Source organism: Anolis carolinensis, chromosome 4 (genome assembly GCF_035594765.1).
Source record: "Anolis carolinensis isolate JA03-04 chromosome 4, rAnoCar3.1.pri, whole genome shotgun sequence".
Taxonomy (NCBI): Eukaryota; Metazoa; Chordata; class Lepidosauria; order Squamata; family Dactyloidae; genus Anolis; species Anolis carolinensis.
Window position 1 is genome coordinate 163131134 of NC_085844.1, and position 26957 is coordinate 163158090.

At 37.7% G+C, this 26957-nt stretch overlaps 1 protein-coding gene across 1 annotated transcript; it reads right to left on the reverse strand.

Annotated features, from left to right (window-relative positions):
* acadm (acyl-CoA dehydrogenase medium chain) lies at positions 1 to 25883 on the reverse strand. Its single transcript, XM_062978138.1, has 12 exons — positions 25618 to 25883; positions 17680 to 17776; positions 16418 to 16515; positions 16241 to 16310; positions 15159 to 15259; positions 14999 to 15079; positions 8522 to 8652; positions 7595 to 7703; positions 4988 to 5128; positions 4803 to 4898; positions 3011 to 3259; positions 1 to 1526 (listed from the first exon to the last, which is right to left on the reverse strand). The coding sequence occupies exons 1-12, from the start codon at positions 25639 to 25641 to the stop codon at positions 1455 to 1457; spliced, it is 1269 nt and encodes a 422-aa protein (XP_062834208.1). The 5' UTR covers positions 25642 to 25883; the 3' UTR covers positions 1 to 1454.
* Between the last annotated feature and the right edge of the window lie 1074 nt (positions 25884 to 26957).

A 26957-nucleotide genomic window follows, 5' to 3' on the forward strand; every position in this document is an offset into this window, starting at 1 on the left:
TTTGTTTCTTTGTTTAATTTATTCCTTTGGCACATTCCAACATGGCTTGCAATATGAAATATACAATTTCAGTATGTTTCAGTAGTATACTTACATATATATAGGTCTGACAAACATAGATTTAAAAAAAAACCTTTCCTGTCTACTTTTAACCCAAAAGTGGGAATTGCATATCTTTCCACATAGTTATGTTGCAGCTTCCAGCAGTCTTGAACACTCAGCAAACCAATTGTGACGGTGTCGCAATTCAACATCCAAAGTGACAGACAAGTACATAACTAGAAAATATTAAAGTGTGTCATAGGTGTATCTTAACTGAACTGAAGTAAAACTGAAGTGTTCACACCAATATTTTCACTCACATTTTAAGAAAGATTTTTTAAAAATAAAATCATTTCATTGACAAAAGATATTCACAGACTAGGTTACAAAGGATTTAGCTTTAAATGTAATACTATAGCTAATAAAAATAACGCTAGTACTTTAAATGTTACTAATAGAAATATTGCATTGTATGGCTATCTTTATCATGTTTGATTGTTACCAAAGACCAATGTAGCAGCTTCACTTTAAGGAAATGCAAAGGCACTGTTGTCATTAAATACACTTGAATAATGTTCAAAACAAGCCTCACAATTATTTTACATCTGCCACACACTAAATTGATTAGAAAACTGCAATTATTAACAATATTTACGAAGTAACAGAATTACTTCAGTTAAATTATAATAGCATCAAAAATGGATGGCTTCTTCAGAGGTACTGCTTTAAAAGCACTAGTATGAATTTATAAAGGAACTGCTTTCAAAGTAAACGGGTGATGGCCACCATTGAAACAGATTTAAGATTCTGTGTGTGTGCTGTTGAGCTACAAAAATACATAGTATTCTAAATTATTATGTTAAATATTAAAAAGCTTTGTGCATAGAATGGCAAGTATGCCGTAAACCCATGGACAATTTATTTGGTATCACTGCAAGTATTATACACCCCATATTTTACTTTGCTATAACATTTTGTAGTTATAGTATTAAAAGGCAGGCATGTTCATCAATTCACAATTTCCTACTACATAGAAAGATACTTAACAATGCTTCCCACAATTACGTTATTTGTAATCCAAACTGCTATTGCTAATATCAGATCTTACATACGTCAGTTAAATAGTTAAATTTTCAGATTCCAGGCATTTGAAAGGTGCTGCAGAGTACACTTCAGAAGTCAAGCATAACAATCTGGGTCAGTTTAAGGCCAGGTGAAAGTTTAACATTCCAGCAAAGCATACAGTACTGACATGTAATGCCAATACTGTTTATGTATTAAAAATAAGAAACAGATATGCCCCTGAAAAAAATGTTCTACTATAGAGGCAATTTTTCTTTTAACATTATAGAGTGGATACAAGTGTTTGCAGAAGTGGATTAAAGCATTAACTATATGGTTTCAGTGTCCTCTCAACCCTTAAACTTGCCAAGATGTTCACGGCCTACAATTAACCTTTGAATCTGTGCTGTTCCTTCATATATCTGAAAGAGAAAATATTTACCGGTTATAAGTAATATGTGCACTTGAGCCACTCTGCAACTAGACAGAATTTCAGTGAAAACAGGATAAACCTTGGAAGTGATAGCAACTCTAATGATTCAAAATGCAAGTTGCAAAATATGTTATGAGGATAACATAATATTCACTAATCACTACAAGGCTGAACATAATGGAAGGAATCCAGAAAGCTTCTTTGCACAAATCCTAAATATTACTAAATACTTTGATGTTTACAATAAAATGTTTACACTGAACACAGATGATAGTACATCACAACTACTTTGAAAGTCCTCTAGCTTTGAACAAAAATTATATATGAGGACTGTTGTTTTACATAAAACCTCTGGAATGTACAAAACTATATTCAGATTTTTTTGCCAGCATTTTTGTAATATAACATGAATTATCACAACCAATATCCCTGTGGCAAACACAATTCTGTATCAGTATATTTTTTGTGTTATTGGTACTTTTGTAGTACTTTGGGGGGTACATTTAGAAATGCTTATATAATGTATAATAAAACTGATATGCTTAATATCTGTATAAGCTGACTGCATATTATCAAAGCTATTTGACAAAACATTAACAGCACAGTATATAATAATCTAGAAGTATACTTAAGTCTAAGACAGCAGTCCTATGAAGTCTTCTTCGAACTTATGTACTATTGAATTCAGTAGAATTTATTTTTCAGCTAATATGCACACAAGCACTTTACATAGGTACAAAGAAGTTTACAAAGTAGAGCATTACCCTACAAAGAGACTCTTCAATCAGTTAGATTTAGTAGTTTAAGAACAAATATTTGACTGTCTAAAGAGCATATATTTGATTACTACTATTACTACTACTTATTATTATTACTTACACAAAGACAGAGTATGACACAGCAAACGAGATGTATATGCTGGATTTCATAGCAAAAAAACACAAGTCGAACACTTCCCAAGTGTTTAGGACTGTGTGATGTATTTTCGGATAATGCATGCAGATCCCAGTAAGGTGGCCTTGTGCAGTTGGCAGATCGTGATTTTGTCAATGTGTATTGTTTCCAAATGTCGGCTGATATCTTTTTGCATGGCACCCAGTGTGCCGATTACCACTGGGACCACCTGTACTGGTTTATGCCAGAGCCTTTGCAGTTTGATATTATTATTATTATTATTATTATTATTATTATTATTATTATTATTATTATTATTATTACTACTACTACTACTACTACTACTACTACCACCACATATACTGGTGATAGCAAGAGCCACCTTAAAGGGTGCAATCTCTTCTATGATAATTCCTCATAAAGCAACTGGTGGGACAATTCTTGCATTATGCACTATCTTTAGAGAAAAGTCAAACTTTTCTTTTGAACTACTGGTACTATGTCTCATACAAAATGTTGTATATTAAAAGACTAATACTATAATTCTTTTAAGATAGCATCATTATACAGGATACTTACCTGATATATTTTGGCATCTCTCATCAGCTTTTCTACTGGGTATTCACTGTTGAATCCATTTCCTCCAAAGATCTGGACAGCATCTGAAGCTACTTGATTTGCAATGTCCCCAGCATATGCTTTTGCTATAGATGCATAGTAGGTATTTCTGCGACCAATGTCTATCTCCCATGCAGCCCTTTGGTAAGCCAGGCGAGCAAGCTCAACTTTCATTGCCATTTCAGCCAACATGAAAGATACTGCTTGGTGCTGTGATTGAGAAGCATCAGTGTTGAGAAATTGATGCCAATGTATGTTATATAATCAAAAGAATATTGTTATATAAATTGCATAACTTACTTATTAAAAATAATAACCTTTAGAATGCCTTAGCAGGGAACTTAAAATTATTTGTTACAATCATTTATATATATACTATCTTGTCTCTCCAAACTGGAATGCAAATCAGTTTACAGTGTTCCCTCAGTACTTCGCGGTTCACTTTTTGCGGATTTGCTGTTTTTCAATCTATATATATATATAAAAGGGTAATGGAATAACGGCACTGGACAAAACAACTAAACTAAACGCCCCACAACCTCGAAAATTGACAGCACAACCTCTCATCCACGCCTCTACGTTCATATAACAAAAAGAAAAGAAAAATTAAATCCTATCCACAGCAACGCGTGGCCAGGCATAGCTAGTAAACTCTAAAAGACTATTATAAATCATTAAAAAATTACAATTTACAGCCTAAGGGAGGGAGGAAGGAGAAGCCAAAGGGAGAGAAAAGGAGCCCAAGTGGCAACGGGAGAAGGAGGCAATTTATCAACACACAATTGGTTGATAAAGACTTAAAATAGTGTATAACTACTAAAATAAGGTATAAATATTAAAATAAATATAGTGTCCCTACTTTGCGGATTTTCATTTATTGCGGGTGGTCCTGGAACCTAACCCCAGCAATAAGTGAGGGAACACTGTACACATAAGAACTTATAGATAAAAATATATACAATTGCTAATATGAAATTCAATTATTTATAGAATGATAACCATTTAAACTGTGCCTATTAAAATGCATAAATTAAAAGTAGGCCAGAGAGACATTAGTAAAACCCCTTGTGGGTAGTCCCACAAAGCCTGTGATAACAGAACAGTTTTCATCTGCCCAAGAATAAGGAGGAGGGTGCCTGTAGCTGCCTGGCATTAGCTAGTATCTCACTTTATTCTAATTTTCAACTACTTTCATTTCATAATCATAACATACGTTATCACAAACTGATGTGGGTTTAATCTTTAGTGCTTATTACACAAAAACTGAGAAGCAAGTCACTTCATGAATTTGAGGCATATAAGAAAACTGCAAAATGTCTTAAAATTTAACAATTTGGTTCAAAGGATAGGAAAGATGTTGGACTATATATACCATGATTTCGAACCTCTAATCTCACTTGCTGGAACTGATGGATGTTAGAAGAGCACATATAATCAGGCCTGTTTAGTTCTGAGTAAACATACTACTCTACAGTGGGAAAATTAGTAGCACTTTTGCCGTATTATATATGAATGCTTTTAACCTGTCTATCCAGAAAACCAGAATCTGCTTGTGTCACAGGAGATCTTTTAAAAACAGTGTCACGTTTTCAAAATATAAGGAAACTCCTAATAAAGATTAATGAATGCTGTTTCATTGTTACTCATACTGTGACTTCCAGTGTTTCAGGTAATTTTATAGGGTTTTGAGACAAGATCAGCCTGAACAGATATTAACTGGAAATTAATACAAAGTGACTGAAAAGGCACCTACCTCTGCAAGTACCCTGCCAAAGGTTTTTCTTTCCAGAGCATACCTTGTAGCTTCATCCAAGGCTCGCTGTGCTAGTCCTACAGCACCAGCTGCTACCTGTGGTTTTAAGGATGGATATCATGAAATTTGACTTCTTTCATTCATGAACTGTATAATTTCTCAATTTTCTTCTGGCCAGTACTTACTGGGGGCCTTGTTTTATCAAATGCTCCCATGGCTATTTTAAAGCCAGCTCCTTCACCAATGAGGATATTCTCTTTGGGCACTCTTACATCCTCGAAAACAATCCCTCTTGTATCTGAGCAACGCTGACCCATATTAAGTTCCTGAAGAAGAAATTTGTAAAAGATGTAATTATCTATTAACACAAAAAAACTTGATGAAAACTAACCAAGATTATATACAGAGTAGCCCAAAATGTATACTTACTTTGACATGAAAAATGTTACTCTATAATTGTAACTACTATATTTATACAAAAGCAAAATGAATATGACAGGTGTCCTTGAATTTTAGGATTCAATGCAGGTGTTCGAAGTGGCCATCATCGACAATAAAACACTGTCGAAGCTGCCACACTGCTGCACAAACTATGTTCTGTAATATGTCCAGTGTGATAACTGCATTCAGTGTAGTTGATTTCCTCTGTTAAACATTTTCCTTTAGGGACCCCCATAGGTAGAAAGAAGTCAAGAAATGTTAGATCCAGGGATTGTGGTGGAAACTCAACAGCATCTCTTCGGCCTATCCAAACACCCTGACATCTCGATGGTAGTGGGTGGAGTGCCATCTTGTTCTAGGTAAAAGCTTTCATCCCCAGTTCTTGGATGGCAGGTAAAGTTGATATCTTAAGCATATGATGATACAACGCACCGGTAACAGTGCAGATTTTCGGAGGACTAGTACACACAATTGTGGAGGTTTACATTACCATTCAGTTTGAATTTTGCCTTTCCAGACCAGACAATCTTCCCTGTAAACGCACATTGGCAATAATATCATCAATTTCAAATTTATCCGGAATACACGCAATTCTTAGACGTGTTGGTGGCTGTGTTCTAATCTCATTCCACTAATGTTGTTGTACCTCCCTAATGTTTTCAAACTTAAGGATATTACACTCTCGTCCTGAAATTGAAATTTCATTTTAAATTATTCCAAAAATATTGATAAGTGTATACATTTTTGGGCCTCTCCATATTTTTAGCTAAGAAGACAGGAACAAGATATTGTAAATGCCACTAGTATGAGCAACTCACACAAAGGCATTAAAAGACGTGTAAAGGTTTTAATAGGTTTTAGAATATGTTAATATCCCCTTCTTTTCAACCTACCACAAATATCCATGTCTCTCTCAGAAAATAAGATATGTAGTCTTAAGACAAACATTGGCTAATGAACTTGGCAACCATCCCTGTAATATACTGTAATATTTGAACATCCTTGAAATATTTGTCAGACTGGTTCCTTCAGTTCACATATAATGGACACACACTTCTAATGTATTCATTCACCTGGTTGTGATGTGCAAAGTGTTTTTTCCACTAAGAAAGAGCACCTAGCTATGCTTTTTTCTTAGAAAAACTGTCAGTCAATAGAAATGTGAACAAACATATAATCTAATGCAGGGGTGTCACACTCATTTTCATTGAGGGTCACATCAGTCTTAAGTTGCCTTTAAAGAGCCAGTAAATTCATGGATATAGAGGACCAATATAATTTTAACATAGTGGTAGATGCTCTTTAGTTATTATCTAGTTTGGGTGCCCAGATGTTATTGAACAACTCCCATCACTGGGGGCAATGGGAACTGCAACCCAACAGCACTTGTGGCCCTGAAGTTGGGGAAAAGATGAAGTCTGACATGATATCCACAAGCCTTGATCCTAAATTCAAACCCCACTCTCCTGACAAAACAGAACAAACTGCAGCATTCCAGATGTTACTGAATCAAAACTCCCATCAGCTTTAGTCATGATGTCTAATGATGAGAAATACAGGAGTGGCATCTGGAGAGCTACTTAAAATGACATGGAGGATTCAGTTCATGGGCCTTGAGTTTGAGACATGTGATCTAATAGTAACCATTCTTATAGCTAGAGTGTTGCCATTGATATCTATTGGGGTTTAGTTTCAGGACCCTGCCCTCAAGAAAACAAAATTCATGGATATTCATGTCCTGTTATTTGCAATGACATAGTAAAATAATGTTCCTTAGATAAAAGGACAAAATCAAAGTTTGCTTTTTGGGAGGAAATATTTTCAAGTCGTGGATGGCTGATTTTGTGGATGCAGAATCTACGGATACAAGGGGCAGACTATGGTAGTAAATGCTATTTGTTTTAGTGAATTTACTTCTTTACTTATGTGTATTAAGGACTACACACTAACAATATTTAAAGATGCCATACTCAAGATTGTTTTGCGAGAAGACAAATAGAACTGTATCGATTCAATCCAAGCAGGATATTATATCACCGGAATATGTTCTTCTGGTTGTGAAAGGTATTAGAATCTTGTAAAGTCTACCCATTAAGAAAAGGAGCAAGGAGGCGCCACCTTTTTCATGCTGCCTGAGAGAGTTTCCCAGCCTTCCTGAACTGCTTTACTGGAGGTATAGAGGTCAAAGGGCTATTTTGAAGATGACTTTGCCACTCCACTCTTTCAGTAATCTGTTGGGTGGATCAATTCCCTGAAGCTTCAGGTTAGCTCTTTTGGGCCAGTTTTTGAAAATAAAGATGCAGTTTTTTCACGTACTTGATACCTCAGTGAAGGCTGAAATATTACAATACCTTTCTGCCTATTTGTATTCCAGGGCTATCTGCTTCCACGATAAAGCCAGTAAAAGCTTGATTTGTAGGAGCTTTGGGATCAGGAACAGTGCGAGCCAGCAAAAAATACCTAGTAAAAAGACAGAGATGTCACAGCAATTTAACTTTCACTGTAATGGATGTGAACATTAACTTACATAACAAACCACTATCTTCACAAATAATGGGGCAGTAGAGCCTCACAGCACAATCCTAAGGACACATATACAGAAATGTGTCTCAGAGTTAACTGAGTTTTAACATTGTTGATTACAGACTCTAATCCTTCAATGCCATATATTTACAATTAGAAGAAACAAGCATTATTACAATTGGAAAAAATAATGCTAATTTACAATGACATTGTGGTAGTTTGAAGTGAAGGGGTGGCTTCCTTGGTACAAGAAACATGCTGGATGCATTTCTGTATGGCTACCATACCTAACTGCTCCACATTATATAAAACACATCACATATGCATATTTAACACTCAATAAAAGAGAACGGCAATAATTGGAATACTCCAGGAACAGCAGTTGCCTTTTAAAACAAGACATAGCCCTCCTGCCTTCCCCATTTCACCAAAAATATGAGAATTTTAACAAAACTGTAAATGATCTTTCTATCTGCTGAAGTCCTGAAAACTGGCTCCTAGATCCATGGAGCTTGTTCATCTCCAATTTATACATTTCTCTTCACTCTCCAGTCCCATTCCCTCCTTCCCAACTCTCGTATTTTATTGTGCCCAGGACTACGGAGACCTAATTGTATATCATTGGTTGCTCCATTACTGAATATTCATATCCCTGGTCAAAACATGGCGATGATCTTGGGAAGAGATTTGCACATGTATAAATTGACACATCAGTATATTACTAGGAAAGAACTATACGGAAAGTATTACTATACCAGTTGGCTTTGCCACCATTGGTGATCCACATTTTTTGCCCATTAATTATATATTCGTCTCCTTTCTTTTCTGCTTTTGTTTTTAGACCTGCAACATCTGAACCAGCTCCAGGCTCTGTTACACAGTAGGCCTGAAAAAACAAGAATTACACATGTCAAGAGACAACATGGGTGTAATGCATCCAAGGCTACATATCATTAAACAGCTAATTTCATTTATAACTTGTGATGTCCTAATAACTTTTCATGAGTCAAACTGACTTGGCAATATTTTATTCCTTTTTCCCAGTCTGGGACCCAAGGCAGGTTACTAATAGGCGGCGTCATCCATTACCTTAGTTATATTGTGTCTTGACTGTGGCAATGTGCTAGAAAGAATGTTAACCTTTAAGAGTATCTGTGAGATTCAGTTGGCACATATAAAGCAGATAAATGCATCTGGCTCGAAGACAGAAAGATTTGCACTAAGTTGCCTGTTCTGCCTCCATGCTTAATTAAATGAACTGGAAGGACTCATAGCACGAAGGTCAGATTGGAGACTGTAGTTGTGAAACAAAATATTTTATTAATAGACAAAATTGATCTCTTTTCCTCTTGATGCCACTATGAAGTCTCTTGTGAGGAAAGAAATCTTTGAGTCTATGCAGTTCTGGATAGATATTGCCACAGAGTATAAAGTCTTGTTATGACTGGATTCTTTGTATCTTTGAGATGACTTCAATGCAGTGTTGTTGACATGGCTTTCTCTATTGCTGTAGTCTATGGCTTTTTAATCTAATCTGGGTACAGTTCCAACGTGACGTGAATTTCTGTGATCCTTTTACTTCCTACACTTCCTTCCAGTGCCTCACCAACTGACAAATTCTAACTGACAAAAATAACTGCCATTTCAGGCTGGCAGGAGCCAAGGCTAAGCTCCGCCCCTTTGGAACCTTAAAGAGACAGGGCAGCAGGTAATGTTTTGCCTGCTCGTGGCATGACACTCCCCACCTAAAACTTATCAATAAGTTTTACCCCCTTATTAATAACAAATAACTAATACAAACTATCAACTAATCTAAAACAAACTATAACTGTTCTAACTCGTAGATTCATCATCCCTTGGACTTTCTCTGGTGTTTCATCCTTCAGTTCTCCTGCAGTCTCTAGATTGATCTGGACGAAATGTCGGGATGAAGTATGTGGTTGGCCTTTCAAAGTCCCACACTTCGATGTCCTTGTGATCCTCCTTCATGTGGACTAAATCCTCTTCGGTCAAAGCTTACCTTTAATTCTGGAACATGGAAGGCAAACCTGTTCTCTGCGATGATGCAACACCCGTTCAGGCTCCCCTGGACTGGTACAAGCTCTTGTCCCAACTCCAATACTTTCGCTCTCTGCTGGGCACTCCTCCGAAAGCTCCGATGATCCTGGCACTGCTGCTTCATTCCATTTAACTGTTGCTGCAGTTTGGTTACAACTGCTGCTATCTCCTTTAGCTTCTCCTCAGAATATGAAGGCTTTATTTGAAGATTAGCAACCTGCTGTTCTTTGACCAATAGCCTTTTATTAGATAACTGTTTCTGCTCTTTTAGCTGACCATGAGCTTCTTCAAGTTGATACTTTGTCTCCGGAAGTTTTTGAAGTTCTTGCTCATATACAGCAACTTCTCGGGGTTCTTTGGCAAGTTCAGCTCTTAATCGATTGGTGGTAGCCTGTGAGGTCATATATTCTGCTTGCAAATGATTACACATATCTGAGACATCAGAGTGGAAGTTTGTATGACTCACTGTCATTTGTGATAATGCAGGATCACTTCCAGTGTTCTTGTGGCCATCTATATTATGCTCACTGTCCTTTTGAAGTTGTACTTGGCTATAATTTAGACAATTAATACTCTCTTTGTGATCAGCCATCCATTCTTCTTTGGTAATCTTTGCTGGTAGGGCGAAAATGTCGACACCAACATTGGTGGGTGGTTGCACTATTGGAGATATCATTGCAGCATCTATAGCTTGCTGTACAGACACTTGAGCTTCCGGATGGTCAAAAGGTCTATCTGATTCTGCCCTCTGAGTTGAGGAATTGGTTTGAAGTGCAGTCTGCGATGTGGACATATCTTCAATTTCATCTTTTATGACAGATCTTGAAGCACTAGGCTGCTCGGAACTTCTATTATCAGTATGATTGCTTTCTTCAAATTTGATGATATATGACTTGTCTGCTAAGTCCCTTCTTGGGTTTCTATAGAAGGTGTAATTTAAAATATCAAGTGGGACTGAGGACTGATGCAAAGTTGGTTCAGAGTTAGTTTGGATCTGGGGGTTTTCTGGAACCCAACTAGCTGCTTTGGGATTGAGACTGAATGCAGTTGTTGGCATTGTGTAGTTTGACTGTATTGAGTCCTGTGTGTCTACTGGAAAACTGTGCTCTAACTTGGTTTGAGATATATCATGTAATGGAACTGCTGCTTGACTTGCTACTTCTGCATACGGCAAATAATGTTCTTTGGGTGCAGAAACCTCTATAATTTCTGGTTGTGATACAAAAGAATTATTTGCTACTGCACTTTCTCTTGTTAGCACAGGAGGGGCTGCAATATTGATAATTTGGGTATTTAAATAAGAATCCACTTTTGTGACAGGATCTTCTGTTGTAACATCTGGAGGGAATGTATTTCCTAAGAGACCTTGCTCTAGGACTGAGGCCTTTACTTGTAACACCTCAGCCTTTGCAACCTGTGCTAACGTTGCTAGAGCAGCTTCAGTTTTAACTTGACGGGCCTTATTTTCTGCATCCATACCTGCTTGCTTGGCGGCAGCTGCGGCATCCAGTTCTGCCTTCTCTGCAACAATTTGCTGTCTTTTCTTAAGAAACTCTATTTGTTTTACTGCGGCAGCTGCCTCGGCCCTAGCCTTTATGACCAGACTAAGGGATTGGCCAGAAGAACCACTATGAACAGAAGTCCCTCTTGTTCTTTCTGTTCTATGGGATGTGTGAGATGATCTTGATTTGCCTGCTAATGTACACACAGACCTGTTTGACTTTGTATCTGTGTCTTTACTAAACATGTGTTGCACTTGTTCTTCATCAACAATTTCCATAAGGGAGGCAGGATCTTCTTCTGCCTGACCTTCTGATATTTTGTTAGATAAATCATTCATGATAGTATCAAATTCTAGTTCCCTTCTCTCTCTCTCTGACAACATTTCTTCCTTATTTATTAAAGATTCTGAAGTTTTCATATGCTCAAGCAAAGAGATTATATTATCTGAATATGTTATCCATTCACAGTATTGATGTTGTAATCTTTCCTTACAATCTAATATTTCTTTCTGCTGCCTGAAGCGATGGCTTGCTTGACTCATATCTAAAATTCTCTGCCATGACTTCTGATATTTAGGTTTCAAGGAATCTAGTTTATCTTGCCAGAAGGACAACATTTTTGAGGTAGGTTTAGATATCCTGCTCTTTTGTGAGGAAGAAGCAGACATCTTTAAGTCTTCTGAAGTTTGTGTCACTTTATATTAGACTGAATTGCTTTTGGACAGAAAGGACTGAATAGCCTATTCTCCGTTACTTTGGAATGTAGGTCTTTTATTCTCCTGTTGCTGTCCGTTACTAATAGTCCCTTAAATAAAGTGATCACTAACTTTTAAGATTCTCAGTCCTTTTACTGAGACTTAAAGCTTTTTAGACTTAAAAATAACTATTGTGGTCCTGAAAGCCACATTTTCCTCCGAAAGGGCTTCCCTCAGGTTCCTTCAAAATGGCGCTGCCCTCTATGACTGCACTCTCTCTACAGTCAAAATGGCTGCTTAACTCCTTCTTCTTCTGAGGTAGTTTTCACTTCTCCTCAGGAAGGTCAAAAGAAAGAAATCAACTGCTACTTGGGAAGCTTAAAGAAAATACACTTTTACTGGGGAAGCTCAAAGGAAAATAAATTCACTTTTATTCAGGAAGCTTGAAGGAAAGAAATTCACTTTTACTTGGGAAGGTCAAAGGAAAGAAATTCACTTTTCCACAGAAATTCACTTTAAGAAATTCACTGTTCTGCCTCCATGCTTAATTAAATGAACTGGAAGGACTCATAGCACGAAGGTCAGATTGGAGACTGTAGTTGTGAAACAAAATATTTTATTAATAGACAAAATTGATCTCTTTTCCTCTTGATGCCACTATGAAGTCTCTTGTGAGGAAAGAAATCTTTGAGTCTATGCAGTTCTGGATAGATATTGCCACAGAGTATAAAGTCTTGTTATGACTGGATTCTTTGTATCTTTGAGATGACTTCAATGCAGTGTTGTTGACATGGCTTTCTCTATTGCTGTAGTCTATGGCTTTTTAATCTAATCTGGGTACAGTTCCAACGTGACGTGAATTTCTGTGATCCTTTTACTTCCTACACTTCCTTCCAGTGCCTCACCAACTGACAAATTCTAACTGACAAAAATAACTGCCATTTCAGGCTGGCAGGAGCCAAGGCTAAGCTCCGCCCCTTTGGAACCTTAAAGAGACAGGGCAGCAGGTAATGTTTTGCCTGCTCGTGGCATGACATTGCCATTAACTTTCCAGGAAAATTCAGGATATTGGCTATTATGTGTCTCAACTGAACTTGTCCACATGTTAAAATCTTGCAGAGACCCTCTTGACAGTACTTGCAGAGGCCCATTTGACAGGGATGTGAGGAACTGAATGCATTCTGGTTCATTTCCCTTCTCTTTGTTTTATAGAGGAAGACACATCTTGTGATTATTGAGATTAGTGCTTTTATTTTTCAAAAATTCTTATCAAGGATGTTTTAACTATCTTGAGCACAAACAAAAATAAAAATAAAATAAATAAATATAAGATCCAGCCACTTTGATGGTACAGTAAGATGCTTCACTATCATATTTATTAAAAATTTAATGCTCATCTTTTTTTGATTGAATTGCCTCATCAAAACTGGGGTGCACATTAGATTAGCATAATATGGTAAACTTAAGTGCTGAGCCAAAGCAAAAAGGGAAGTTGCTTCAGGAGCACATGGAGCTCCTATTTGAGGGACACCATCCTTAATTTAATGGCCATGGCTCACTGCTATGAGATCCTGGGATTTGTAGTTTGGCGAGTCACCAGCATTCTCTGACAAAGAAAACTCAAGACATTGTAAAACTACATGATTTCATAACTCTGCATCAGGACAGCTAAAGCAGATTAATTCTACAGAATAGATGCACCCATGGTTTTCTTTTCCATTACTGGAAGCTTTGGTCTTTTAAAGAAGGGATTCTAAGCAAGCAGCAACTGTAATGCAGCCCGTTGTTGTTGTTTTTTTGTTTGTTTGTTTGTTTTTTTGCCAAATTACAATGAGTGCACTTTTTGACGCAGTGCATTATATTTACAAGCAAATATATTTTTTGATTTCAGGGTTTTGAAAATTGAAGTGCACATTAGATTTGATGGCACAATAGATTCGAGTAAATACAGGTATTTCTTTGTAAACCATAATTTTAAAATACTTGCTATTTATAACAAGATAATATCTAGATGTAGAATAAAAACGATTGCACTATATGAAATATACTATCTTGCATGACAGAAAGTGATCAGGTGCAAAAGAGGCTCTGAATAACTAAAGTATATTCCTGTCATTACACTTTTGGGCTCCTGTGATTCACCATCCATTTCAATAAAAGAAGACAGTTCATAGCCTCATTGCTGAAATGGGCCCAAATGCTCCTTCACTAAAATGAACCATGCATGCTTTCTACATGCAAAATAATAAAAAACATTATTTATATACCGTCCTATCTCCCCGAAGGAACTCATAAAATGTATGTACACATCTCTGGACCACAGCCGTATTACTAAACAAATATTGGCTGGGGCTTTTGGAATGCTGAACAGACTACTTATTTTATCAATGACTCATGTTATTTTACTTGCTACGGAGTACAGATAAGTGACTATGAGGCCTAAGTGTTTTTGTTTGATATAAAAGTTAAGCAAGGTCAGCTCTGGCTAGGATTTGGTTGGGAGACTCCCAATAAAGATGATGATAGAACTGGCAATCTATCTTACAAGTTTTTTCTTACTATAAAAACTATAAAATTCATGGGTTGCTAGAAGTTGAGAGGTGACTTAAAACCCACATACTTCTTTAATATGATTTCAACATGACTGTTGGCAATTTTGCTTGAACATTTCTCTTTTTTCAAATTATCTTTTCATTTGTTTCACTGATACTGTCCTGCATTAAACTCAGAATGTACATGCCATTTCAGTGTCTCAATGTAGTGAAAAGCTGTACATTGCCTTTGGGAGTAAATGATGAATGCCTAACACCTTATTGTTCAACATAGCTTCCTATTACTAAGGTTTGAATATAGTCCATTTACGACTCCCAAACACATCTCATGCTCTCCAAGCAGTTAAAATATATTTTATTACAATTGTGAACAGGCTTTCACCAAAGAAAAAACCCAAGTTCTATACACAATGAAAAACACTTACACACATTAAGGGTGCTTCTGTCATTCTTCCCAGGTACTTCTTTTGTTGCTGCTCATTCCCTGCAATGATGACTGGCATTTGCTGTAAGAAAAGATTCTGGTTTCAGTACATGAAATCTGATTGCTTAGATGAAATATTACAAAGAAGAGAAAATACTCACTCCCAGGGAATTTGCTTCGATGGCAGTTTGAACCCCTGTACATCCAAATGCTAATTCTTCAGTAATGAGGCAGGCATCAAAAGTGCCAAGACCAAGGCCACCTAAGACAAAATATCACTTGAGCATGTTATCCCCATGAAAACTGATACTATATTGCATATAGTATATAGGCGGGATAGAAAAATAAAGCATTATTATTATTATTATTATTATTATTATTATTATTATTATTATTATTATTATATTTAACTCTGCATTATACCACAGTAAGAACAATATATTTCCAGGTTAATTGATTACTTACACATGTTGAGTATTTCTTATCTGGAAATCCAAAATGCTCCAAAGTCCAAAATTACCAAGACCTCCCCTCCATACACACACACACGCAAATATTCCAAAATAATAATATCTGAAATCCAAAAATACTTCTGGTCTCAAGCATTTCAGGTAAGGTATACTCAATCTGCACTTCCTTTAAAAAAGGATCCACACAGAATTACATGAACTACAACATGCCTATGCCGAGTAACTCTCATAGTAGAGCTTCCTCATACTATTTGCTTGTATGAACAGACAAGCACAATCTTAATACCAGAAAAACTCAAGGCCCTTCCACACAGCCCTATATCCCAGAATATCAAGGCAGAAAATCCTACAATATATGAGTCTGGACTCAGATAACCCAGTTCAAAGCAGATATTGTGGGATTTTCTGCCTTGATATTATGGGATATAGGGCTGTGTTGAAGGGTCCTTATACAACTTCATCTCTTTCCATTCAAGGCATAACACTTAAAACAAATGGCCAACAACATGCCCATCAATATAGTTCTATTCATACATGTGTCTATCAGTCATTAAGTGGGCTGTTAAAAGAAGAAATGATACGTATGATCATGCCGTGACCATTTAAGAACTTTGTGATTTCTAATGAATGAACAGTACACTTTGCAGTAAGTATTTTGGCAATCATGACTCCTTCAGAAAACAATATGGATATGAAAATACATATGTCTTTAACTCATGTAAAAGTATACTTCAGGCTACTTTGTTTTGTAGCTTATGCAGTAATTCACTTACCACAGCTTTCAGGGATGTGAGTATTCATCAAGCCAAGCTCCCATGCCCTTTTAATGAGAGGAACGGGATACTGAGGGACAGAAAAAGACATAAAAGTATTGTATGCATAGCTTCTGTATTTAAGAGAGTTTGCTCAGTGAAATACTCAAATGATTCCCCACTATATAACAAATATACCTCTCCAGTTCTGTCATACTCAGCCGCAGCAGGTAAGATTTCCTCCCTAGCAAATTTACGTGCTGTAGCTTGAAATTCTTTCTGCTCTTCTGTAAGTTCTGAAAAATATGAGATTTTTTTATTGTCAATTTGCATCTTCCAAAAGCATTTCTTTGTGAGTAGAAATATAGAGTATTTTTTGTCTTCCTCCACACCAGTGGTTTTTTTTTTTTTTCATCTAAGGATAATCCTGGACTGGATCAGAGAACCAGCATTCTGTCTCCCATAAGAGCCAATCAAAGTCCCCAACCAGCTCCAAACAGAGGTTGCATATTAAAACTACAGCTTCAAGAATTCTTCCCCAGCATAGCTAGTAGAAGATTCAGCATATGATTCACGTTTGTAAACAACACGTATTTTGCCTAATTTACATTATACGGCTAGTAGTTAACAGTAATGTTATTTTCAACTGATTTAAGGATATTTTAGAAACAAAAAGCCTACACATCTGATGTAATTTCAGGATAAAGAATTATGGTGCTTCCAGATTAATCTTACTTGTCTTTCATAAATTTAGGCCCTTTCTACACTGCCATATAATCCAGATTATCAAAGCAGAAAATTCACATTATCTGCTTTGATCTGGATTATATGAACCTACACTGCCATATAATCCAGTCCAAAGGAGATAGTCTTCTTTGGCAATGTAGAAGGAGCCTTTGTCTTACAGATGATCTAAATGATATATTGTATTTTAAATCCCCTGGGTCTCCCCAACAATTCTGTTTTTCCCAGATAATAACAAAATGAAGTTCATTCCCTAGTAATAACAAAATGATTTTTTTTTTAGCTGAAAGATGAAATACAGTAGAGTCTCATTTATCCAACATAAATGGGCCGGCAGAACGTTGGATAAGCAAAAATGCTGAATAATAAGGAGGGATTAAGGAAAAGCCTATTAAAAATAAAATTACGCAATGATTTTACAAATTAAGCACCAAAACATCATGTTTTAAAACAAATTGATGGAAAAAGCAGTTCAATACATGGTAACGTTATGTAGTAATTATTGTATTTACAAATTTAGCATCAAAACATCACAATGTATTGAAAACATTGACTACAAAAACATTGACTGCTAAAAAGCAGATTGTGCTAGATAATACAGAATGTTGGATAAGCAAAGGTTGGATAAGCGAGACTACTGTAGATGCATGATCGTTCTAGGCACTCTCGTTTACTAGAAAACAAACTATTTTTTTTGGTGCTTTTTCAGCACTTACCAAAACTAAATCCAGTTGCATGTTTGCTTTTTGGTAATGCTGCAGTAGCTTGACTAGACTGTGATCTCCAACCACATGTAGCAATGCTTCTTATCACCTGAAAATTTGTTTTGAAAGAAAATTGAAAAATGCTTTCAATATGTTCTTTAAACTTATTAAAAATGTCAACACACACACATACATAAAACTGTAACAAGATCAATTAATTTAAAGATAGAATAAAATGCCTTTTGATCAGGAGAAGCTGGAGAATTCTACATATTTCAATCTGAAATACAAATTTTTCATGGCTTTTTTTGTTACACAACTATATACAGTACATCTGGAAATATGTCCCAGGACTTTGTGTGGAAATGCAAAACTAGTTAATAGCAAACTGTACTGAACAAACCACCTCTGGCAGAAGCACACAATAGAGACACATTGGAGAATGTAGGAAATACAGTTACAGAACACTACTTCAAACACTGCTAGGTCCTCCAGCACAACTGCAGCCAACTTTCAGCAGAAGCATACCATAGAATTACCAGGGGGATCTAGAGAGGACATATTATTTCAACCACAGGTAAATGAGGTATCATTCCTGCAGATACGGGAGTTGTGCTACCCTTCTAAACCAGGGGTCCTCACACTTTTTAAACAGAGGGCCAGTTCACCGTCCCGCAGAGTGTTGTTGTTCTGGAATACAGTAGAGTCTCACTTATCCAATTTAAATTGGCCAGCAGAACGTTGGATAAGCAAAAATGTTGGATAATAAGAAGGGATTAAGGAAAAGCCTATTAAATGTCAAATTACGTTGTGATTTTACAAATTAAGCACCAAAAACATCATGTTTTACAGCAAATCGACAGAAAAAGCAGTCCAAAACATGGGAATATTATGTGGTAATTACTGTATTTATGAATTTAGCACCAAAACATCGCAATATATTGAAAACATTGACTACAAAAACATTGGCTATTAACGAATTGACTACAAATAAAGATAGAATTGCATAAAATGAACTTACAGTAGCAACACTGTTGGAAATTAAATCCATAAAAAGTTCAATTCTTGCTGCCTAGAGAAACAACTGTGGATCGAGGCGGGAGGCAAACTGCATTGGATAATCCAGACCGTTGGATAAGCAAATGTTGGATAAGTGAGATTCTACTGTATATTTTGTTGTTGTTGCTGTGTGCCTTCAAGGGTGATCTTCAGGTGATCCTATTACAGAGTTTTCTTGTCAAGAATTATTCAAAAGGGATTTGCCTTTGTTTTTATCTGAGGCTCAGAGAGTCTCGGTTTAGAGCCACAGTCTGAGACTCAAACCACTACATCACACTTCTTTCCCTCTCTTTTTCCTACCCCTCCCCCACCCCGTTTTGGAGGGAGCAAGAATGGGGTGGAGAGGATTCCCTTCATTTTGGGGGGCAATAGAGAAGAGAAAGTAAAGGAAAGCCTTCTTGGTGGCAATCTCAAATGGCCACGGTGGTAGCAACAAGTCTAAAGTTTAGAGCGAGGGCTGGGATGATAACCTTGGTGGGCCGGATGCTTTTCGCAGGCTGTGGTTTGAGGACTCCTGTTACAAACAGAGTAAATTTTCTCAAAAAAAAACTCATTTAAAAGGTGCAGGTTTTGCTTGCTGATGTACAATCTAAATACTGTACATGAAAATAAAGGAGGAGAGATATGGATTCTACACTGTCTTGCAAAGTCTAAAAGCAAATTAGCAGCATTAAGGTAAAATCTATATAATATTTATAATTGACAAACAGAGTAACAAACAAAAAGTCAAACAGAAAACTCCCAAGGAAATGCAATAAAATTTTTTTCACAATTTAGTTTTAAAAAGGAGGAGACAAACCAAATATCTGAAAAATGACAGCATTCCATGTAGAAAGGACTTAAGACACAAGACAATTATAGAAATAAAACAAAGACATTTGGTTTAATTAACAAAGGAATTCAAGCAGAATGAAAGAAAAAGGTAACAAAATTAGGAAAGAAAGGGTGAGAACATACAGGCATGTCTAATGGCTAGTTCCAAATAAAGTAAACCCACTGAATCAATGGAACTTAATTCACCTCTGATATAAACTGTTGTGACTCAATGGATCTACTCTAGATATAGCTAACCATTGGATTTAGGCCATGAAGTTAAGAAGTCTAAACAGAGTTAAAAATACTAGAAGAAGCCAAAGAAAAAATGGACATGGAAATGTTACATGAATAATGCACAAATGATTAAGTGAACAGTAGCATTTAGACCAGTGCTAATGAACTCAAATGGAAAGACAGGACAATTACTAAACAGATCATTATAATAATATGTGACAAAATAATTAGAATCTAAGCAGAAGTTTAACACCAAGAGATAAGACATATGAGCATCAGAATTATTAGAGAACGTCTACAGCCTTAAGCTGGAACAGTAATGTTGGTCAAGGGAGAGAAATACATCAAGGAGAATATGCACATCTTACGTAGAAACACTACAAAGTGATGAGACCAGTTGAAAAAGATAACACAAACATGAGAGATTAGCTAAACTCACATCCCAAAAAACACATAATCTAATGAGTACAAACATAATCTAATGAGTACAAATTCTTAAGAAGTAAGTGAAAATAATAACGGAGACATAAAATAGATAAGCCTTGCATTAGATATGACTGCAAACAAGTCCATAGAACATAAAATGTACAATATTAAGTAAAAATATACAGCTTTGGTTATTAATATATACCATTGCAGCTTTAGAATTTTTCAAGAATTCTTAATTTTTTTGTATGTCCTGAATTTTGTTCTTGCGTCTCACAAAGAAGTTGCTGGGTGAAACTACATTATAGAATTATTGCAGTCTGACACCACTTTAACTGCCAAGTCTAATGCCATGGAATACTGCGAGTTATAATATTATAAGGTGTTCAACCAAAGACCCAAAGAGGGCTAGGGCCTCACCAAACAACAAATTCCATTATTACCTCTATAGTGTAGATGTACCCACAGTCCACTGTAAATGCTTCTGTTATAATAAATTTGTCACTCAGTTGCTTTTGCTGCAATAGCCTGATATCCACTGTCCCTTTGGAAACAATTCTTCCATTGCTGTTTTAAAGAAGTGTATCCAAGTATTGTGTGTGTGCGTGTGTGTGTATATACACACAAGCAAGTTCCCCATAGAAAATGTGTTTTGCACATGCATCTCAAGGTGATGTTTCAGCTAACAATTATAATCCCTAGTGCTAACTGCTGACATTTAATGTGTCTCAATGCCTTGAGCAGCTAGCAAAAGTGGGGACACTGTTCTTTTGAAGAGTTTGGGCCAATCCATTACTTAAAAGGTCACTTCAAAAGTCTTTTAAAAAGCCGACTGCCTCACTCTTTTCATCAAATTTCATCACTGTCATGAAGGTACAACAGTATGAAAGCTCTGACCTTTCTACGAGTATTATGGTGGTTTCCATGTACATTATCTCCCTATGGCAAACTCTTCTTTATATTAACTTGCATAGTAATAGCTTTGTTTCATACATCTCTGCACATAAACATGGTTTTGCCTTGCTTATTTTCTGGTTTCTTGGGTAATTCTTAGTCTAACTATGCTTGCCTTTCTATAGTGAGAAACTACATGACCTTCCCATAGGTTCTGAATCTAATTTATATAGCCAGATAAGAAGACATAGCCATAGATAGATAGTTTTAAAACTTAGATAGACAATTCCGACACAAGCAACAAGAAAGAAAAATGTTTCAATTCATTAATTACTTTGGCAAGCCCTTTGTTTCAAATACCAAAATTGACAAAATTATACACATTGTTGTTGTCATTTTTAATGACAACTTGGAAACCGAAAAAGTTGAAAGTTTCATCTCTGTCATTCCAGTTATGTCTTACACAAATATAGTATGTCTTGCTGTTGAAATGTGAGTACAAACACACTATAATTGACCGAAGACAGCATGGAAAGAATAGGTAAAGATTCCTGCACTATAAAAATGATGAGCAATTCAGCAATTTCTGCAAATTTTACATTTAAAAACAACAGGCTCAAGTGGAAAAAAAAATGGGGGATGCTTCTACATTGTAGAATTGCTGCAGTTTGACACCGCCTTAAGTGCTACAGCTCAAGTCTATGGAATCCTTGGATTTTGTAGTGTGGTGATGCACCAGCACTCTTTGGCACTGAAGGCAATGAGCTTGTAATACTACAACTCCCATGATTCTATCACACTGAGCAAGGGGCAGTTAAAGTTGTGTCAAACTACATTAGGTTTACAGTGTAGATCTGGTATGGGCAAATTTCAGCCCTCTAGAAATCCCAGCCAGCATACCAGCCGTTAGGAATCATGGGAGTTGAAGTCCAAAACACCTAGATGGCCAAAGTTTACCCATGCCTGGTGTAGATGCTCCCTAGATCAAGTAATCCTTGGATAAGTGAAGAAAAACTTTCGAAAGTTTCTAAAGATCACTTGAAATGTTCTTTTAAATTGTACTGAGGGATTACTTTTTATTTCACTTGCCTCCAGTTCTTTTTATGATTTACATTTGGGTGGTCAAGGTTCTTTTTAACTTTTTTGGAGGGAGCTAGTGAGCCAGCCTTTCCTCCTTTTTATTCTGATGTTCCTGCATGCTCAATAAGTGATGTTGGAGACAGTGATTGTTTATCTTGCCTGTTATATCATGTTTCAATAGGACTGACTAAATTAGAATTCCACTTTATCCAGGGCAAAGGTCATCGTATTATTATTACAGATATACTGCAGCAAACTGATTCCAAAGGTACATGTATTACTCCCATTCTCTTTCAAAATCCTCCCAATGCCACTAGAAAATTTTCCAGAAAATAAGGAAGAAAAGGACACTAGTTATAAAAAGGATCTTATCTGTCAGAGGCATTGTTTATTGAGGTATGGCTGCTGTGTAATATCTTCCAGTGATTCTCAGACTTTGGCCCTTCAGATATTTCTCCCTGAATTCCTGACTTTTGTTCGTGTTGGCTGGGATTTTGGCAACTGAAGCCAAAAACATCCCAAGGACCAAAACCTGAGAAACACTATTTTATACCATTGTATTACAGGTTGAAAATCTTTTATCCAAAATGTTTGGGACCAGATATGTTATGTATTTTGGATATCTTTCTGATCTGTGAACACTTGCATATACATAGGATATCTTGGAGATATGGCCCATGCTGAAACATGAAAATCATTTATGATTCATATGTACTTTATTCATCTAGCCAGAAGGATATGTTTACACATAAAATTTTAATTATTTTTATGAATAAAACAAAGTTTGTGTAAATTGAACTATCAAAAATCAAAGGAGTCTCAGCCACCTATGTGTACAATTTTGAGGGTATTTCTCTACACAACAGCACACATCCTAATTCTTTGTAAAGTCTGTACAGTACATATTTGTTTTGTCAACAAAATGCTAAGATAAAGAAATCAATTCCATATTTGTAAAACAAAATTCCATTATTAATACTAAAGATAAAATAACATGCACCTTGCCTTAAGGCCCCATTATATCATGGTTAGTTTCTAAAGTTGTTGTTAAGCTTACATTAACTGCACAGATGATTAAAATGTGTGAGATGACATAACTTGTCATAAACATCCCCTTTAAAGAGTATATTCCCAAACAGCCTGAAATTTAATTCTGATTTGCTGTTGGCTAATGACTGACTGGTGGAGTGGCCTCAGCATTGGACTATGATTGTATCTACACTGTAGAATTAATAAAGCAGCTTGACAGAAGTCTAGAGGGGTAAATACAATGTGCATATACTTTGTGAGGATTAGTGATGGAAGCCAAGGTGGTAGGTTGCATTGGGGGTGGAATGAGGAATAACTGAACTGTCAGACGTTTATGTATGTGTACATGTTTGTAATGTGCATTGTGGGTGTAGTATAATTTAAAAATAAAAAATATTTAAAAAATAATGCAGCTTGACATCATTTTAACTGTCTTGGTTCAATATTATGAAAACACAGTAGTTGTAGCTTGGTGATAAACCAGCACTCTTTGGCAGATAAGGCAAAATGACAATTTCTATGGTTCCACAGCATTGAGACCCTCCTGCCATCTTTAATTGCCATTCCACCGGCCATTGAGTGGGAGGGAACCAGCCTACCAACTAAGCACTCTCTAGCAGCCGTTGAGAGACCCTCCCACCATCTTTAACTGCCATTCCACTGGCCACTGAGTGGGAGGGAACCAGTCTACCAACCAGGCAGTATCCAACAGTCGCTGAGAGACCCTCCCACCATTTTTAACTGCTCCGGGGAGGCCTTTTCCACTGGCTGCCTGGCTAACTAGCATTCTACTAAAGGCCTGATTCCATTGGAGTGCCTATGGTCTCACGCAGACCCGACCAGACCACCGGAGAGAGCAACAAGTGCTACAACCCGACTGGTAGCTTCCCTGAGCTGTGCTCCACTTGGACTTCCCTCCCACTGCCCAGCGTCGACCTGGAGAGGTTGATACAGCATTACCGACATTTCCCGTTACCGTGATCTCACCGCGAGCTAGCCATAGCCCAAAATTACTTCAAGTCATTGATACCTTATAAGTACTGGGGAATTTTATCAACCAGCCCCCCTTTGACCATCAGCTTTGTACTGAAACTAGGTTTGGCTTGGGCCGCTGGCTTCTCTGCCAATGCTCAACTTTCCTCTCTGCTCCTCCTGGGCTTTAGTGGGGACTTTTGTTTTGTTTTCAGATTTTATTTTTATTTAATTTATTTGTTTTGTTTTGTTTTATTTATTTATTTTTGTGGAGACTTCTTTTTATTTTCTTGCTGGCTCATTTTTATCACAAAACACCTGGAGCCCCGAAGTTTGCCCATGTCTGGTGTAAATGCACCCTATGACTCTGGGGCCCCTTCCACACAGCTGAATAAAATCCCACATTATCTGCTTTGAACTGGAATAGATGGCAGTGTGGACTCTGATAATGCAGTTCAAAGCAGATATTGTGGAATTTTCTGCCTTGATAGTCTGCATTATATGGCTGTGTGTAAGAGCCCTAGAAAACAAGGGTTCAAATCCCTGCTAAGCCATGGAAATCCACTGAGTGAGACTTCACATTCTCTCAGCCTCAAAGGGAGGCCAGGAAAAAGCTCTTCTGAACAAACCTTTTCAAGAAAACCCCACGATAGGTTTGCTGTTAAGTTGTAAATAATTTGAAGGCAGGGGCCAATGATCAAGGGAGATGGTTCCCACTTCTTTCTTGGACCCCTTCCACACAGCTGAATAAAATCCCCTATTTTCTGCTTTGAACTGGGATATATGGCAGTGTGGACTCAAATAACCCAGTTCAAAGCAGATCTTGTGGGATTTTCTTCCTTGATATTCTGGGTTATACGGCTGTGTGGAAGGGCCCTTCTAAACACTGACCACGAATGTGAAATTCAAAAATCACTGCCTTTCAGACCTGGGGTGCATACACTGTAGAATGAATGCCATTCTACATTCTAAAGCAATGGTTCTCTGCCTGTGGGTCCCCAGGTGTTTTGGCCTACAACTCCCAGAAATCGCAGCCAATTAACCAGCTGTTAGGATTTCTGGGAGTTGAAGGCCAAAACACCTGGGACACACGGGTTGAGAACCACTGTTCTAAAAACAACGTTTTAACTGCCATGGCTGAATGCTATGGGATCCTAGGAGTTGGAATCTGGCAAGGCCTTTAGCTTTCTGTGCCAAACAGGGCTGGTACCTCAACAAACTGTAGCTTCCAGGATCTCATAGCACTGAGCCACGGTAGTGTCGAACAGCATTCATCTTAGATGCACCCCTGGGCCCCTGTAGTGCCTCCCCCTCAGGCTTCCCGCTCCCCGCTCTCTTCTCCCTCCAACAGGCCAGTTCCTTGCCCATGACGCCTAAGGATTCCCTTCAATCTACGCGCCTCGGTTTGGGCCTCCAGGCCTTAACAACGCTCTTCCTTACCCGAGAGGCCTTCAGCGCAGCCATGCCACCTCTTCTTCCCTTCCGCCCTTCGCTCGTCTCCTCTCGAGGCTCACCTCCCACCTACTGGGCACAACGCCTGAGGCCCGCCTTCCGAGGGCAGGAACCAGGCAGGGCGACCGGGCCTGAAGGAGGGAGAGGAAAAAGGCAGCCAAGGAGGGCGGGGCCCCGTTGCTACGGCAACGAGAGGGTTGGATCACGCCTTCGCCCCTTGCTTGTGCCATCGCCAGTGGGCCCGAGACCTTTTGGACTTTGGCTCCCAGGATCCCTGACCATTAGGCACAACAGCTGAGCCTTCTGGGAGTTGAAGTCCTAAAAGAAGTCCGACTACGCGTCATAGCGTAAGAGGAGCACTTGCAGGCCTTTACGACTCCAACTCCCACAAGGCCTAGGGCTCGCTTATTAGTTTGACTGCCACGGCTCCGTGCGAGGGAATGCTGGGAGTCGTAGTTTTAGAAGGTCGAGCCTTCTCTGCCATAGAGCGCTGGCGTCTTGCAAACTACAACCCCCAGGATTTCCTAGCATTCAACCATGGCAGATAAAATATGACAGATTGCAATAATTCTACAGTATAGGCACCGTCCACACCGCTGTATAAAATCCACATCATCTGCATTGAACTGGATTATGTGGTAGTGTGCACTCAGATAATAAAATTCGAAGTAGATAATATGGATATTCTGGGTTATATGGCGGGGTGGAAGGGCCTGTAGATGCACCCCTTGGGCCCTTCCACACAGCCACATATCCCAGAATATCAAGGGAGATAATTCACTGGGTTGCGTTTCCTATTTCTGCCATTTCTCTCAGTTGTTCTCCAGCCAGATTAGAACCCATGCCGTTTGGTTCCCGGCAGTGGTACTTTTTGCTGCTACCGAGCCGCCACTGACTTCCATTTCTCGTTACTAACCTTTATTTCTACAAGGAGGGCAAGGATTTCCTTGATTACTGGGGGCTTCAACCCCAAACTTGTGTGTTTACCCACTTGACTGTGTTTATTCCTCTTGGCTTTCCAAGCCTCTCTGCTCTCCAGCCCTTGAGAAGCCTGGCTTGCTAGGGACTTAGAAAACTACATCTCTCAAACCCCTGAAATCTGTGTTCCTTGTGCTCTTTTCTTGAGGAGCCGTTCTCCAGTGTGCCGAAACAATATTCCCTTTGACTCCATATAATCTTGCCTTAGCCCAATCCTGCATGCCTCCCAATATTATGATTTCATATAATATTTCCCTTCTGGGACCCCTGTATGTATTCATTTTTCTTGTGTTCTCTTGAGTAATACTGTACAAGCCAATGATGTCATCATTGCTTGGGAATTCTCATCC